The sequence below is a fragment of the Oncorhynchus masou genome, chromosome 26 (assembly GCF_036934945.1).
Source record: "Oncorhynchus masou masou isolate Uvic2021 chromosome 26, UVic_Omas_1.1, whole genome shotgun sequence".
Taxonomy (NCBI): domain Eukaryota; kingdom Metazoa; phylum Chordata; class Actinopteri; order Salmoniformes; family Salmonidae; genus Oncorhynchus; species Oncorhynchus masou.
In genome coordinates, this window is record NC_088237.1 from 1037667 (window position 1) to 1056312 (window position 18646).

Consider the following 18646-nt stretch of genomic DNA (forward strand, 5'->3'; position numbering starts at 1 on the left):
CTGAAAGGGAGGCGGATATATAGCATTTTGCAACAAAACATGATTTTTCTCTCTCTCTGAAATGAAACCATTTTTTTGTAGATTTCAAACAAACAGACCAATCCCTTTCAGAATTTATTTAAACAATAAAAGCTAATATAACCAACATTTCAGAAAATGTATATCATAGCGTTTTGGAATTAAACTCTTCATACACATTTGACTAAAAAGCCTAATGACAATCCAAAATGTAATTGAAACTAGTAAAACTATTTGAAGATTGCATTAATTTAGGTAGAGCATTTACCTAGCATTCATGAGTAATGACCTCTCAATGAATGTATTATAATCATTATACTAACTATGGTACCTATCAGCAATATTAATAACATAATGGATATAAAAATGTAACTACTACATTTTTGTTTTAGCTTTGGTCTAAGTCTTTTCAGGTAATTAACGAGATCCAACCCCAGGCTCTTTTCTGAGTTGTTTAAATGATTGCATAGGATGTTGTTTAGAGGTCACTCATTTATATCCATTTCAAGGACACTGTTTACATTGCTCCCTGTAAACATACCAACTAAACAAGAATTTGGTGTTAGACCAGTTTATTCTAGACTATATGCATTTCTTGTAAATGATCCTTTACCCTGCAATAGCATGCCGAGTAGCTGAGGCATTCAATTAAACTGAAATCCACTTAGCCAATGAAACGCCTAACAATAACCGGACTGTCACTGGGTTGAAACAATATAAGTACAATACATACAAAGAAATATACATTCTCGAGATGTCAACTATACCTATGCTAACATGAATTATACAGTACAGTTTACATTCATATAAATGAACAATTTGGGCTTTTCACTCTACTCTAAATGTGTACATGTGAGTCTCACTCTCTCCATCTAGGTAGTGTCCTCATGGAGAGGGGGAAGGCAAGATCTTGGGAGCAGGGGCGATTGCTGGAGTTAGTTGAAAGCTGGGTTGCAAGCCCCCGACAAGATGGTCGGTGGGGCCCTCTTGCCCTTGAGGAGGGTAAGGGATAAGATGAAGAAACACAGGCTCATTACACCAAGGATGATGATGCCTGAGATAAGTGCGCTGGTCACCGTGTTCATCCGAAACACTGGGCTGTTTAGTTGAGCTACAACAAACAAAAAAGACCAATGAAAGAAATAGGGCAGTTGATTATTATGAGAATAATGATAATTCCTGCTAAAATCTAAGAAGGAAAGTAACAGGGACATTGCTATTTCAGTATTTCTTTAGAATTTCTTGCATCAAAAGTTGTTAAAGGAAGACGAGTCGCAACAATGTAAAAATCCTATTGGTATCTTTTAATGCGCAACGCTAAACAGAAATCCGAACAAGCTTACACATACTTTAACCATACTTATTGCCATACTATTACAATGTTATTGACACTTATTTCTGCGCTGCAATGTTAAAGGGATAGTTCATTCAAATTACAAATATTGGTTTCTTTAATCTGTAAGCAGTCTATTGACAAGATATGACAGCAATCCATTTTGGCCAGGTTTTGTTTACCTGGCCACTTCCAAATGTGCATTTCATGTCCAAATCATATTTAAGTATGTAAAATATATTGCGTAGCGAAATCAAGTTACTTTAAGATGATTTTGACATGAACTGCAAAAAATGCTAATATTCATTTTGGAAGGGAATCAGAAGGAACAAGAGTTTGGGTAGATTATCAGGAACTAAATATGAAGGGCTTACCTAGTTGTGAGTTGTTCATTGGAGTGTCATCTGTGGAACATAAAAAGGAAATTTAGGAGTACACCACTTCTCTACATGTACCAGACCTGGGTCAAATACACATACAATTATTAAAGTGGTTTTTTTATCTGTTATTTTACCAGGTAAATTGACTGAGAACACATTCTCATTTACAGCAACGACCTGGGGGATAGTTACAGGATGAATGAGCCAATTGTAAACTGGGGATTATTAGGTTACCATGATGGTTTGAGGGCCAGATTGGGAATTTAGCCAGAACACCAGGGTTAACATCCCTACTCTTACGATAAGTGCCATGGGATCTTTAATGACCTCAGAGAGTCAGGACACCCATTTAACATCCCCCTCCACAGGGCAGTGTCCCCAATCACTGCCCTGGGGCATTGGGATATTATTTAGACCAGAGGAAAGAGTGCCTCCTACTGGCCCTCCAACACCACTTCCAGCAGCATCTGGTCTCCCATCCAGGGACTGATCAGGACCAACCCTGCCTAGCTCCAGAAGCAAGCCAGCAGTGGTATGCAGGGTGGTGTGCTGCTGGACCCAATGACTGCTTCATTGGGTCTGTGAAATTAAATCAAGCGCACATCAGGTATATGAAAGTATCTGATATAGACCTAAAAATAGGGGTGATGAGAAGATGGCGCTGACAGACATGGCAGCTCTGCTTCTAGCTCCTAAGCAACTTTGGTCACTTTAATAATGTTTACATCCCACTTTCATATATACATACTCCTTTCATATGTACAGTGGGGCAAAAAAGTATTTAGTCAGCCACCAATTGTGCAAGTTCTCCCACTTAAAAAGATGAGTGGCCTGTAATTTTCATCATAGGTACACTTCAACTATGACAGACAAAATAAGAAAAAAAAATCCTACAAACAAGCAAGATTTCTGGCTCTCACAGACCTGTAACTTCTTCTTTAAGAGGCTCCTCTGTCCTCCACTCGTTACCTGTATTAATGGCACCTGTTTGAATTTGTTATCAGTATAAAAGACTTCTGTCCACAACTTCAAACAGTCACAATCCAAACTCCACTATGGCCAAGACCAAAGAGCTGTCAAAGGACACCAGAAACAAAATTGTAGACCTGCACCAGGCTGGGAAGACTGAATCTGCAATAGGTAAGCAGCTTGGTTTGAAGAAATCAACTGTGGGAGTGATTATTAGGCAATGGAAGACATACAAGACCACTGATAATCTCCCTCGATCTGGGGCTCCACGCAAGATCTCACCCCGTGGGGTCAAAATGATCACAAGAACGGTGAGCAAAAATCCCAGAACCACACGGGGGGACCTAGTGAATGACCTGCAGAGAGCTGGGACCAAAGTAACAAAGCCTACCATCAGTAACACACTACGCTGCCAGGGACTCAAATCCTGCAGTGCCAGACGTGTCCCCCTGCTTAAGCCAGTACATGTCCAGGACCGTCTGAAGTTTTTTAGAGAGCATTTGGATGATCCAGAAGAAGATTGGAGAATGTCATATGGTCAGATGAAACCAAAATATAACTTTTTGGTAAAAACTCAACTCGTCGTGTTTGGGGGACAAAGAATGCTGAGTTGCATCCAAAGAACACCATACCTACTGTGAAGCATGGGGGTGGAAACATCATCATTTGGGGCTGTTTTTCTGCAAAGGGACCAGGACACCTGATCCGTGTAAAGGAAAGAATGAATGGGGCCATGTATCGTGAGATTTTGAGTGAAAACCTCCTTCCATCAGCAAGGGCATTGAAGATGAAACGTGGCTGGGTCTTTCAGCATGACAATGATCCCAAACACACCGCCCGGGCAACAAAGGAGTGGCTTCGTAAGAAGCATTTCAAGGTCCTGGAGTGGCCTAGCCAGTCTCCTTATCTCAACCCCATAGAAAATCTTTGGAGGGAGTTGAAAGTCCGTGTTTCCCAGCAACAGCCCCAAAACATCACTGCTCTGGAGGAGATCTGCATGGAGGAATGGGCCAAAATACCAGCAACAGTGTGTGAAAACCTTGTGAAGACTTACAGAAAACCTTTGACCTCTGTCATTGCCAACAAAGGGTATATAACAAGGTAACAAAGTAACAAATACGTATTTTCCACCATAATTTGCAAATTCATTAAAAATCCTACAATGTGATTTTCTGGATTTTTTTTCTCATTTTGTCTGTCATAGTTGAAGTGTACCTATGATGAAAATAACAGGCCTCTCTCATCTTTTTAAGTGGGCGAACTTGCTCAATTGGTGGCTGACTAAATACTTTTTCTGCCCCACTGTATATACTGTATTCTATTCTACTGTATTTTAGTCAATGCCACTCTGACATTGCTCATCCAAATATTTATTCATTTCTTAACTCCATTATTTTACTTTTAGATTTGTGTGTATTGTTATGAATACACACAAGTTCGGAACACAATTATTTCACTACACCCGCAATAACATCTGCTAAATATGTGTATGTGACCAACAAAATATGATCTGATTTTAATTAACTATACCCCACAACTATTTATATATTTTTATTTAATTTAACTAGGATTTCTTTTTTTTAACTAGGCAAGTCAGTTAATAACAAATTCTTATTTTCAATTTCTGCCTAGGAACAGTGGGTTAACTGCCTTTTTTTAATGGCAGAACAATAAACTTGCATGAACTTAAGATCTGCACACATAACTCAGATGTTCACATTGGTGTAAATTGGAGACAATTCAAGTTTAGTCTAAATACATCAGCAGGATATTAATCTGTTGTGCTGAAGATCGGCGCCATGGCGTGGTTGAAATTTAAAGGTAGTAACCTATTGAGGTGACATTTGCAGTGTTTACCGTAAATGCAGGCTCTGAATGTGGGAACATTGCCTATACATTTCAATCGCGCTACAGCGTGGACCTTCAGCATTACTGACTGAATCAGTCAGTGTATATGCCGAGAAACGTGTCACGATTCCAAAGCTATACGATACTACAGAGAGCAAGTTAATTATCTCACATCTTGAAAAATAATTGTAATGTTGTACTTCTTGTTGACGAAATTCGTGCTAATGTTTTTTTTAGCTAGCTCCCAATAGACTCCCATTCACTCCTTGATAGATTGTGCTCCTTATCCCAGAATCACCCAGAATGCACCGCGTGGCCCTTCAACGTAGCATGGGCATCATTTCCCATCTCCTCAAAGTATATCTGCTGTTGCGAATGTTATATTCCACTCTGTGAGGCACATTGATCTGCAGGTTGAACATGGTGAGATTGTAGAGATCTAAATTGATAGTGCAGTTTGTTTACGTGATTTTACAGCTAACTAGCTATGTTACATGCTGATAGTCTTTGGTATTATTGTGTGAACCAAAGTTTGCTAGTGAGCTAGCCAACCAGCCCATAGAGAGAGCATTCCATTGTGGAGTTTGTAGTTGACTTGAGCTGCAGCAGATTTCCACAATGTTGCTACCAACCCTACTATCACGGCAAGATAAAACATTTGTTCACCAAAAATATTTTTCGCACGTATTATTTAACAATGTAAATTAAAGGAATTTGTGGTTTGGGGTGGAGATTGGAGGTCGCCCAAGAAAGTACTATCACAATCAACAACTATCCTGACCTAAGAATGTAACTGAAATAAGAAATGTAAAGACATTGATCAGCTTTAGGTTATATTATCAGATCTTATTGTTATTGCGATAAACTTTTATATTTCAATTGGGGATAGCTGTGGGGGAATATTTTTAGAGAGTTCAGAGTGAAAGTTATGCTGAGATGACCCTCTCTCCCGCTCTCTAGCACACCTGCTGTCTTGACCTCTGAATGCTTGGCTATGAAAAGACAACTGAATTTACTCCGGAGGTGCTGACCTGTTGCACCCTCCACAACCAATATGATTATTAGTTGACCCTGCTGGTCATCTATGAATGTTTGGACATCTTGAAGAACGAGCTGGCCTTAATGGCCACATACTCGTATAATCTCCACCCGGCTCAGCTAGAACAGGACTGGCTACCCCTCAGAGCCTGGATTCTCTCTAGGTTTCTGCCTTTCTAGCCTTTTCACATGTGAGTTCCAAATATCTCTTACGGTTGCCACAGCATGAGCTTTTTTAATGGGCCTGATGTCAGAATGCATTCACTGTTACAAAATGTGATTGTTACTGAACAGGACAGTTAACCCACGCAGCCCTCAAACCAAGGCACGCTGCCTGCTAATTATCTATAAGCTTTCTCAACTTGTCAATTTGAATGTATTTTCTAGCAACAGTTTGAATTGAGGTGTGTTCCACCTCCTCATTAATTCACATAGAAGTAACCCATTTCACTTTGGGCGACAATTTATGTTTGAGGTATTACTGAGCAGGACAAACTTATCTCTACGATGTGAGCACTCACTTTTTACCCCCTGGCAGCTTTTTCTATCGGTTGCCCGCATTGCCTCCACTACTAGTAATAACTTTGGACATGTGTGCGTTCCTATCAAAGTAAGTGCCTTATTACGCTATCATTATATTTTTTATATATCGTGTTGTCGTTTCTACTGTAGCACACCGTATGTCTATATGGAGAATAATGTACTTACAGTTGTATTGACATGGTTTCAATTACTGGTGATGTGTGTAAAATACTTTGAAGGTTGTACTGATTATGATGAGTTAATTAATTCTAAGCTAACTGCCAGCTGCGTGTGGTGCTATGTTTGTTGACATCTTACAATGCATTCTAGCTGTCATGTAAACGTCTGTCAGACCGAAGATGTTATAATAAAATTAATTGAAGGGATGGTTCACCCATCTTTTGAGTAAACTTCTGGAATTGAATTATGGAAGTGAATGATGCAAACAGACCCAACTCATCTTGTAACCTCTTGTCTTTGGTTGACGCAAAAAAACAATTAAGATGGCGCTCAAACTACCCATCGTCGGATTACTTTTGATATTTGGAAAGTGTTTGTCAATTATTTTGATCACTGGTGAGGTCACACATGATGTGATGAATTGTAAATAGTAATTTCTATTAGCTAATTTATAATATGGTTTCGGTCAGCCAAGAGTTAGCTAAATATGACCGCTTGTGTTAGGTCACTCTTTCTTCAGTTAGCGCTACGACTAAATGTATCCTACATTTTCCGGTTTGGATGAGAATTGTGTTATGCTGTCTCTACTTCAGACAATCACAGAACATTGCATCCAAAAATAAACTGCTCACATTGAGGACATAATGTTGTAAAGACTGTTTGTGCAAAATGTTTCTGTGCTAAATCAGTGCGGCCAGCTCAAACACTGACTGTTGTGTCAATCGTAACTAATCACACCGGTTTGAGTGTATGCTGTAGGGACCACTGTAAAATGATCACACCCATGTGTTCGTATGTGTAAAAGGGCGAGGTTGTTTTTCCTAGCCACTGTGCTTCTGCATTGCTTGCTGTTTGGGGTTTTAGGCTGGGTTTCTGTATATGCACATTGTGACATCTGCTTATGTAACAAGGGCTTTATAAATACATTTGATTTTATTGATGACATGGAGTAATAAGAGTTATTGTTATAAGATATTATTGATGTTGGTTGCTCTACATGGAGAGATCCACAAGGCACTTTAAGAGAATGGTTTGTCACACCCTGATCGGTTTCACCTGTCTTCGTTTGTCTCCATCCCCTTCCAGGTGTCACCCATCTTGCCATTATCCCCGATGTATTTATACCTGTCCTCTCTGTTTGTTGTCAGTTCGTCTTGTCAGATCTTACAAGCGTTCTTTCCCACCTTCCTGTTTCTCTAGTTCTGTTTTCTAGTTTTCCCCAGTTCTGACCATTCTGCTTGCCCTGCTGTCCTGTAACTGCCTGACGCATGTTGGCGTGCGCGACCAGTGTGGGTGCAATAATTGCATAACATGGATTTCAAAATTATTTTGCGAAGTGTCCGGTCTGGTCAGCATGTTAGGTATAAGAAATTACACCGATCAAAAATATAAATGCAAGATGTAAAGTTTTGGTCACATGTTTCATGAGCTAAAATAAAATAACCCCGAAATTGTCCATACTCACAAATATCTTATTTCGCTCAGATTCTGTGCACATTTGTTTACAACTTGTTAGTAAGCATTTCTCCATTGCCAAGATAATCCAGTTGATTAATTAAACAGCATGCTGGGGACAAAAAAACGCCACTGTAAAATGTGCAGTTTTCTCAAACAACACAATGCCACAGATGTCTCAAGTTTTGAGGGAGCATACAATTGGCATGTTGACTGCAGGAATGTCCACCAGAGCTGTTGCCAGAGAATTTAATGTTAATTTCTCTGCAATAAGCCACACCCAACATTGTTTTAGAGAATTTGGCAGTACGTCCAACCTGCCTCACAAGCACAGACCACATTTATGGCGTTGGATGGGCGATCGGTTTGCTGATGTCAACATTGTGAACAGAGTGCCCCATTGTCCATAGCACAAGCTAAGGACAACAAACATAATTGTATTTTATCGATGGCAATTTGAATGCACAGAGATAACATTACGAGATCCTGAGGCCCATTGTCGTGCCATTCATCCACCGCCAACCTCTTATGTTTCAGCATGATAATGCACGGCACCATGTCGCAAGCATGTGTATACAAAGCTGAAAATGTCCCAGTTCTTCCATGGCCTGCATACACACCAGATATGTCTCCCATTGAACCTGTTTGGGATGCTCTGGATCGAGGTGTACGACAGCGTGTTCCAGTTCTCACCAATATCCAGCAACTTCGCACAGACACCGAAGAGGAGTAGTACAACACAATCGACAGCCTGATCAACTCTGTGACAGAGATGTGTTGCACTCCATGAGGAAAGTGGTGGACACACCAGATACGGGTATCTGTGACCAACAGATTCATATCTGAATGTGAAATCCATAGATTAGGGCCGCATGAATTTATTTCAATTGACTGACATCTTTATATGAACTGTAACTCTTTGAAATTGTTGCATGTTGCAATTATATTTTTGTTCAGTGTATACATTACCAGTCAAACGTTTGGACACACCTACTCATTACCGGGATTTTCTTAATTTTCACTATTTTCTAACACATTGTGTAGGATCAAAAAAAGTGTTAAACAACATATTTGAGATTCATCAAAGTAGCCACCCTTTGCTTTGATGACATATTTGCACACTCTTTGCATTCTTTCAATCAGCTGCATGAGGTAGTCACCTGGAATGCATTTCAATTAACAGGTGTGCCTTGTTAAAAATACATTTGTGGAATTTCTTTCCTTCATGCATTTGGCCAATCAGTTGTGTTGTGACAAGGAAGGGGTGGTATACAGAAGATCAACCTCTTTGGTAAAAGACCAAGTTCATATTATTGCAAGAACAGGTCAAATAAGCAAAGAGAAACAACAGTCCATCATTACTTTAAGACATGAAAGTCAATCTGGAAAATATCAAGAACTTTAAGTTTCTTCAAGTGTAGTGGCAAAAACCATCAAGCACTATGATGAAACCGTCTTTCGTGTAGTTCCCACCATGAAGCATGGAGGATGAGGTGTGATGGTGTGGGGGTGCTTTGCTGGTGACACTGATTTATTTCGAATTCAAGGCACACTGAACCTCTTGAAGCTAGGGGGCATTATTTTTATGTTTGGAAAAATAACGTTCCCAAAGTAAACGGCCTATTTCTCAGGACCAGATGCTAGAATATGTATATAATTGACAGATTAGGATAGAAAACACTCTAAAGATTCCAAAACTGTCAAAAAAAGCCTGAGGAAAATCCAATCAAGAAGTGCCTCTTATTTTGAAACCTCTATGTTCCCATGCATGCCTATCCTCTATTTAAAGAGATATCAACCAGATTCCTTTTTCTGTGGCTTCCCTAAGGTGTCCACAGTCTTTAGACATAGTTTCAGGCTTTTATTTTGATAAATGAGCGTGAAGGATCACACTGCGTAAGTGGAGAGGTGGGGGCTCCCAGAGTGAGTTTGTGCGCAATTGAGTAAAGCCGCCATTGTTCTTCTCGCTGTTATGGAAAAAGCTACACACTCGGTTGATATATTATCGAATATATATATTTTAAAATCTACCTGAGGAATGAATATAAAAAATGTTTGACATGTATCTGTGGACATTATGAAGACTATTTGGAATTTCCGTCTGCGTTGTCGTGACCTCTCTTTCCTGTGGATTTCTGAACATAACGTGACAAACAAACGTCGGTATTTTGGGTATAAAAATAATCTTCATGGAACAAAAGGAACATTTGCTGTGTAACTGGGAGTCTCGTGAGTGAAAACATCCGAAGATCATCAAAGGTAAACGGTTAATTTGATTGCTTTTCTGATTGCTTTTCAGTTTGGGATGAGTTGGACCGCAGAGTGAAGGAAAAGCAGCCAACGAGTGCTCAGCATATGTGGGAATTCCTTTATGACTGTTGGAAAAGCATTCCAGATGAAGCTGGTTGAGAGAATGTCAAGAGTGTACAAAGCTGTCATCAAGGGAAACGGTGGCTACTTTGAGCATTATAAAATATATTTAGATTTGTTTCACACTTTTTTGGTTACGACATCATTCCATTTGTGTTATTTCATAGTTTTGATGTCTTCTATTAGTCTACAATGTAGAACATATTCAAAAATAAAAACCCTTGAATGAGTAAGTGTGTCCAAACTTTTGACTGGTACTGTATGGTGAAGGTTCTATGGTTGTATGGCAGTGTCAAGGTATTACCATTTTGGTTATACCAATACGTTTAAATGAACAGGAGATACAGTAGGTGACCACAGGTTGATGTCAGATGTTAATTGTTTGTATTACTCTCTACCTATATTTCTTTACATAGTAGTTAACCCCATCTACAGATCGGCAATGATATAACATTTTAGACCAGGTTGAATATGACTGAAAAAGTCGCTTTTTAACAAACACTGACAACAAATAACACATTTTATAATGTGGCAAAGACACCAGTTATACCATATACAGTCAGATCCAAGAGAATTGGCAACCTTGATAAAGATGAGCAAAAAAAACTAAAACCAATAATATGAGCTATACGGTATGCTCAATCATTTATTTTAAATGTTTGTATTTTACCCCCCTTTTCTCCCCAATTTCGATCTTCTCTCATCACTGTAACTCCCAAACGGAATCGGGAGGTGAAGGTTGAGTCATGCATACTCCGAAACATGACCTGCCAAACCACACTTCTTAACACCAGCCCACTGAACCCGGAAGCCAGCCGCACCAACGTGTCGGAGGAAACATCGTTCACCTGACGACCGAGTTCAGCCTGCAGGCACCCGGCCCACCACAAGGAATCGCTAGAGCGCAATGAGCCAAGTAAAGCCCCCCCAGACAAACCATCCCATAACCTGGACAACACTGGGCCAATTGTGCGATGCAGTGCCTTAGACCGCTGCGCCACTCGGGAGGCAAAAATCATTATTTTATACGAATACAGTTGTTCCCATTAAAGAGATTGTTTAACAAGTTATATATGTAGATTAAGGATATCAAGGATCTGGAAAGGTTATGCATGGAGGAATGGTCTAAGATCCCTCTCAATGTGTTCTCCAACCTCAGAAAACATTTTTTAAAAGGCTTATTGCCGTTAGCCTCGTAAGGTGAGATTTGAAAAGTATTGAAACATAGGTGCCAAGGCTTTTGACCTTTATCTTTGAGAGGAACAAATATTACGTCTTAATAACTGAGCAATTGTATTAAAATAAAACAGAATTTTCGAATGTTTTGAGCACACAATAAGGCTCAGTATTTTTATTATTTATTTTATACAGTCTTTTTTTGCTCATCATTATCAGGAGTGCCAATAATGTTGGACTTTTTCCACATTTTGTTGTTTTACAGCCTGGATTTAAAATGGATTAAATGTAAAAAGTTTTGGTACCCTAATGTAAAAGTGGATTTATGTTTTAAAAAATGAAAAGCTGAAATGTCTTGAGTCAATAAGTATAAAACCCCTTGTTATGGCAAGCCTAAACAAGTTTGCTTAACAAGTCACATAATACATTGCATGGACACAGTGTGTGCAATAATAGGTTTAACATGATTTTTGAATGACTACCTCCTTTCTATACCCCACACATACAGATAATTCTAAGGTGCCTCAGTCAAGCAGTGAATTTCAAGCACAGATTCAACCACAAAGACCAGGGAGGTTTTCCAATGCCTTGCAAAGAAGGGCAACTATTGGTAGATGGGTATAAAAGCAGACATTGAATATCACTTTGAGCATGGTCAAGTTGTTAATGGCACTTTGGATGGTGTATCAATACACCAAGTCACTACAAAAAGATACAGGCATCCTTCTAAACTCAGTTGCTGGAGGTGAAGGAAACCGCTCAGGAACTTTACCGCCAGGCCAATGGTGACTTTAAAACCGAGTTTAATGGCTGTGATAGGAGAAAACTGAGGATGGATTAAAACTTGTTGAGGATAGGGGGCAGTATTTTCACCCTGGATGAATTGCGTGCCCATAGTGAACTGCATCCTACTCTGTCCTAGATTGCTAATAGATGCATATTATTATTATTATTACTATTGGATAGAAAACTCTGAAGTTTCTAAAACTGTTTGAATTATGTCTGTGAGTATAACAAAACTCATAGGGCATATAATCTTCCAAACAAGAAGTGAAATTCTGAATGTGGGGCAACTTTGACGTCATCGCCCCCTCCTTTCCCAACAAGATATGGATCTGGTAGCACTTCCTACGCCTTCCACTAGATGTCCTCATTCAGTAGAAAGTGGAATGGAGCATTTGCTGTGAACTTTGACCGAATGGGAAGGGAAATAGTCAGTGTCCCGACAGAATGCCATTTTCCTGTGGCGCATTTCTCTGTAGGTGCTACCTCAGTTCCATTTGTCTCCAGCTGAAAACGTATGGTCCGGTTGGAACGTTATTGGATATATATGATAATAACATCCTGAAGATTGATTCTCTACTTAGTTTGACCAGTTTATTCGACCTGGAATATATCTTTTGGAAGTTTTTGTGCGAGTTATCCTGGACCAGCAGTCAGTTTTTGGGCACGTGAGCTGAAAGTGATAGCAAATGCAGCTACACTAGTATTGGACATTATGGAACAAAACAACGATTTATTGTGGACTCCTTGCACTACATTCTGATGAAAGATCATCAAAGGTAAGTGAATATTTATGTTGTAATTTCGTATTTCTGTTGACTCCAACATGGCGGAGAAATACTTTAACGTCTGAGCGCTGTCTCAGATTATTGCAATGTTAGGCTTTTTCCGTAACGTTTAAAAAAAAATCTGATGCAGCGGTTGCATTAAGAACCAGTGTATCTATAATTATATGTAGAACATGTATCTTTAGTCAAAGTTTTTGATGAGTATTTCTGTTATCTGGTGTAGCTTTCTGTAATTCCTCCGGATATTTTGGAGGCAGTTACACAAAACATAAATGTATTGTGTAACATGTCATATGAGTGTCATCTGATGAAGATTTTCAAAAGGTTAGTGATTCATTTTATCTCTAATCCTGCTTTTGTGACTCTATCTTTGGCTGGAAAAAATGGCTGCGTTTTCCCTTTGATTTGGTGGTGGTCTAACATAAATATATGTTGTGTTTTCGCTGTAAAACGTTTTAAAAATCAGACATGATGGGTAGATGAACGAGATGTTTATCTTTCATTTGAGGTATTGGACTTGTTAATGTGTGAAAGTTAAATATTTCTAAATAATATTTTTGAATTCCCTGCGCCACCTTTTCAGCTGAATGGGGGGGTGGAGTTCCCTGAGGGAACTCATTGTCGTTACATTGTAGTTACTCCACAATATTAACCTAATTGACAGAGTTAAAAAGAAGGAAGCCTACACAGAAAAACATATTCGAAATGATGCATCCTGTTTGCAACACAGGCACCAAAGTAATACTGCAAAAATGTTGCAAAGCAACTCACTTTTGTTCTGAAAAGAAAGTGTTTGGGGGAAAATCCAATGCGGCACATTACGGATTACCACAGTCCATATTTTCAAGCATTGGAGGCTGTATAATGTCATTGGTATGCTTGTAATTGTTAAGGACTGGGGAGTTTTTCAGGAAAAAAATAAAAATAATTATGGGCTGGAGCTAAGCACAGGCAAAATTCTAGAGGTTCAGTTTGCTTTTCACCAGACACTGTGAGATGAATTCACCTTTCAACAGGACAATAACCTAAAACCCAAGGCCAAATCTACATTGGAGTTGCTTACCAAGAAGACAGTGAATGTTCCTGAGTGGCCAAGTTACACTTAAAGTTGTTGACTTAAAGTTGACTTAAATCTGCTTGAAAATATATGGCAAGACTTGAAAATGGTTATCGAGCAATGATCAACAACCAATTTGTCAGAATTTTGAAAATAACCATTTTACAATCCATGTGTACAATCCATGTGAGCAAAGCTGTTCACGACTTACCCAGAAAGACTGTAAACATTTCTAAAAACGTGTTTTCACTCTATCATTATGGGGTATTGTGTGTAATACATTTTGAATTCAGGCCGTAACAACAAAATGTGGAATAAGTCAAGGGGAATGGATACTTTCTGAAGGCTCTTTATATGTGACTCACCACTTGGATTCGGTCTAATGTAGCAAAATGTGAAATAATGTTTTTTACATTGATAAAAGAAGAGCCACTGAGCTACAAAATGGTATATCATACACTGCATTTGAGGAACAATGGGAAAGTAATTGGGCTTTAAAAGTTGATCAACTTGTAAACTCACTTTTGAGAAAATCGCCTGTTAATGTTTTGGTATCCAGTGAAGAGCTCTTTGTCTACACCCATTCAGCATTGTTCACAACCTCCTCAACTTTCTCCCCACCCATTTCATTTCGCTCAGAGTTGACTGACGCTCTGGCCGACTATTTGTTTACCTCTGGATAACATGAAAACCGCCTAACCAGCTCAGCTGGCAACAATTTCAGTAGGCTTTTTACAGACGTTTACTGACACTGGCCATATTCAACGGGTGTTGTATACACGTCATGCAACGTTAACTAACGAGCCAGCCAGCTAACGTTAGCTACTTAAACAAAAATGTAGCCTAGGGGCCAGGGGAAATGTTGGCCTTTTATCAACGCATTTCATGCAATTCTATGTCATTTGACTGGAGCCTGGAGGCTACAATGACAAACAGAATCTGAGAGCAATAAATACGTCATTGTCTTGAATCCATCAATAGCCTAGATGTGTGGAGACACATATTGTATGCTACAATACGAGGAGGAAATTATAGCATAAAAATGCTTTACAGTTTCAATGACTCACCCATTGATGCGCAGCTCACTTGCTGGTGATGGCCCATGCGCTCGTGCCAAAAGAGAGTCTCTCTAAACAATATTTGAAAGTTGATCAAATATTTTGGTAGCCTACAGCACAGTCTTCTCTTTTCAGCAGGAGCCATTTGCTTTCCAACCTGTATTTTCCTCGGTTGTATTTGAAATAGGGCAGATCCTCACCAGACATCACTGGCAACAACGTCGCCTTTGGGCACAAACCCACCGTTGCTGGACCAGACAGGACTGGCAAAGAGTGGTCTTCACTGACGAGTCGTGGTTTTGCCTCACCAGGGGCGATGGTAGGATTTGCGTTTATTGTCGAAGGAATGAGCATTACACCGAGGCCTGTACTCTGGAGCCGGATCTATTTGGAGGTGGAGGGTCCATCATGGTCTGGGGCGGCGTGTCACAGCATCATCAGACTTAGCTTGTTGTCATTGCAGGCAATCTCAATGCTGTGCGTTACAGGGAAGACATCCTCCTCCCTCATGTGGTACCCTTCCTGTAGGCTCATCCTGACATGACCCTTCAGCATGACAATGCCACCAGCCATACTGCTCATTCTGTGCATGATTGCCTGCAAGACAGGAATGTCAGTGTTCTGCCATGGCCAGCGAAGACCTGGATCTCAATCCCATTGAGCATGACTGGGACCTGTTGAATCTGAGGGTGAGGGCAACGGCCATTCCCCCCAGAAATGTCCGGGAACTTGCAGGTGCTTTGGTGGAAGAGTGGGGTAATATCTCACAGCACTGACAAATCTGGTGCAGTCAATGAGGAAGTAGTATTTAATGCAGCTGGTGGCCACACCAGATACTGACTGTTACTTTTGACCCCCCCTTTTGTTCAGGGACACATTATTCCATTTATGTTAGTCACATGTCTGTGGAACTAGTTAAGTTTGTCTCAGTTGTTGAATCTTATGTTCATACAAATATTTTTACATGTTAAAACCTGTTGCGACTCTCGGGGCAGTATTTTCATTTTTGGAAAAAAAAGTTCCCGTTTTAAACGGGATATTTTGTCAGGACAAGATGCTAGAATATGCATATAATTGACAGCTTTGGGTAGAAAACACTATAACATTTCCAAAACTGTAAAGATATTGTCTGTGAGTATAACAGAACTGATGTTGCAGGCGAAAGCCAATCCGGAAGTGCCCCATATTTTGAAAGCGCTGCGTTCCAATGAGTCCCTATTGAGCTGTGAATGTGCTATCAACCAGCTTACGCTTTCTACGTATTCCCCAAGGTGTCTACAGCATTGTGACGTAGTTTTACGCATTTATGTTGAAGAATAGCCGTAGTGGTCATCTGATGGCTCCCAGGGTGACACTCGCGTAAAATACAGAGGTAGCCATTACTCCAATCGGTCCTACTGAAAAACGAATTGTCCCGACGGATATATCATCGAATAGATATTTGAAAAACACCTTGAGGATTGATTATAAACAACGTTTGCCATGTTTCTGTAGATATTATAGAGCTAATTTGGAATATTTTTAGCCATTTTCGTGACTGAAATTTCAGAGCGATTTCTCAGCCAAACGTGAAGAACAAACAGAGCTATTTCGCCTACAAAAATAATCTTTTGGGAAAAAAGGAACATTGGCGAGCTAACTGGGAGTCTCGTGAGTGAAAACATCCGAAGCTCATCAAAGGTAAACGATTTAATTTGATTGCTTTTCTGATTTCCGTGACCAAGTTACCTGCTGCTAGCTGGACAAAATGCTATGCTAGGCTATCGATAAACTTACACAAATGCTTGTCTAGCTTTGGCTTTAAAGCATATTTTGAAAATCTGAGATGACAAGGGTGATTAACAAAAGGCTAAGCTGTGTCTCAATATATTTCATTTGTGATTTTCATGAATAGGAATATTTATGTCCGTTGCATTATGCTAATTCGTTTCAGGCGATGATTACGCTCCCGCATGTGGGATGGGGAGTCAGTAGAGGTTAAGTTTGCTAAAAATAAACGTAGTTGACAGTGAGAGGGTGGTTCTTTTTTTGCTGTGTTTAGGTGTGAAATATGCTGTAGGTCCCCGAGTGAATAGGGTTGGGAACCCAAGGATTAGACAATTTGCTATTTTGTTCAATATAACTCTTTCCATTCCATTGTCCAGGGAAGGAGGAGACAAAACGTTACATTTGAGTGGGACTCGAACAACATTTAAATCTCTTCACCAATTTTGCCTAGAAGGCCAATGCACTATCCATTGCAGCACAGAGCCTTTCTGATAAGAAGCCAAATTGAGAATCATACGTGTGCCGGACTAAGCCCGTCTCCGTCAAAGTAAGCTAGTTAACCAACAGTGAACAAAGTGCCAACACTGCTTAACATTAGGTTCTAACTAGAATAGCAAACAGCTCTGGGAAACAAATAACAACATCCTCTAGGGACCAGCTATTTAATGTTTGCTAGCTAGCTAACAGTACACTTTAGCTTAAGACATATAGCTAGCTAGCTAAACAATGAACCTAGCTAGGTAAACAACGTTTAAGATCACACACATGTCATGTTAGCTAATGAGCCAGCCAGCTAACGTTAGCCAGTTAAACAATGAACAAAGTGGCAACAATGCCACAGTGTTGAGAGCTAACCAACCAGGTCCAATATTAGCTAGCTAACATTAGACTAACTAGAAAAGCAAACGGCTCTGGGAAACAAATAATAACGTCAGATAGGGAGCCAGCCAGCTAATGTTAGCTAGCTAGCTAACAGTACACTTTAGCTTGAAATTAAACCACTTTGTCAAAATTTGAGATGTGCAAAATATGAAAATGTAGCTACCTAACGCTAGACTATCAACATGCATCATGGACACATCTCCCTGTCAGGACGGCTATCCTTAGTTTGAAGCCGTAATCTGGAGACAGGTGTTTTCTCCATCTCTTTAGCTATCATACTCTAATTCCACTGATTTCAAAATTTGATCCTCCAGAAAATGGAGAGCAACACATATGCTGCTCCACTACACAATACGTTTATAATAAAGCTGCGTTCGACAGGTTTACCAACACAGACTGACGAGCTCAAATAGACAGACGCTTTCTCTATGGCAGACCAATCCAAACTCCTCTCTCGGCATGTCCAGCCCACATTATCTCAGCCAATCATGGCTAGTGGGAAGGTTGCTAACTTTTTCTGTGGCTTAACCAACAAGGCTCGTAATTTAACAACTTTATTCATATATACAGATGGCATACAAGTTTGTTATTAACGCACATGAAAGATCACATGTTCGATTAGGCATTTCTGCCAAAAAACGCATTTGATTAAAAAAAAAATGTTTACATTCAAACTGCTCTCCTGTGAAGTGGTGACTTGCGACTTATGCCTAGTTTCCTGAATCGGGTCACATATAATAGTATATACCTCAACGAGTACATTAAGAACGTTTATTTAACTAGGCAAGTCAGTTTAGAAGAAATCCTTATATACCTACAGCCTACACCAGCCCGGACCAATTGTGCAATGCCCTATGGGACTCCCAATCACGACCGGTTGTGATACAGCCTGGATTCGAATCAGGGTGTCTGTAGTGACACCTCTAGTACTGAGATGCAGTGCCTTAGACCGCTGGGCCACTCAGACCAAAATTAGAATTTGATCTTGCGTTGGGTAGGTCTGCATTCTCTCCTGTTCATTC

General features: G+C 39.8%; 1 protein-coding gene across 1 annotated transcript in view; it reads right to left on the reverse strand.

Moving 5' to 3' along the window:
* Positions 1 to 861: 861 nt before the first annotated feature.
* Positions 862 to 18646, reverse strand: part of LOC135514519 (zona pellucida-like domain-containing protein 1) — a 43793-nt gene continuing 26008 nt past the window's right edge. Inside the window, exons 9-10 of the mRNA XM_064937954.1 lie at positions 1708 to 1755; positions 862 to 1111 (exon numbers count right to left, since the gene is read on the reverse strand). Coding sequence (XP_064794026.1) covers positions 954 to 1111; positions 1708 to 1755 — 206 coding nt within the window. The 3' untranslated portion in view covers positions 862 to 953. The remainder of the gene's footprint in view (positions 1112 to 1707; positions 1756 to 18646) is intronic.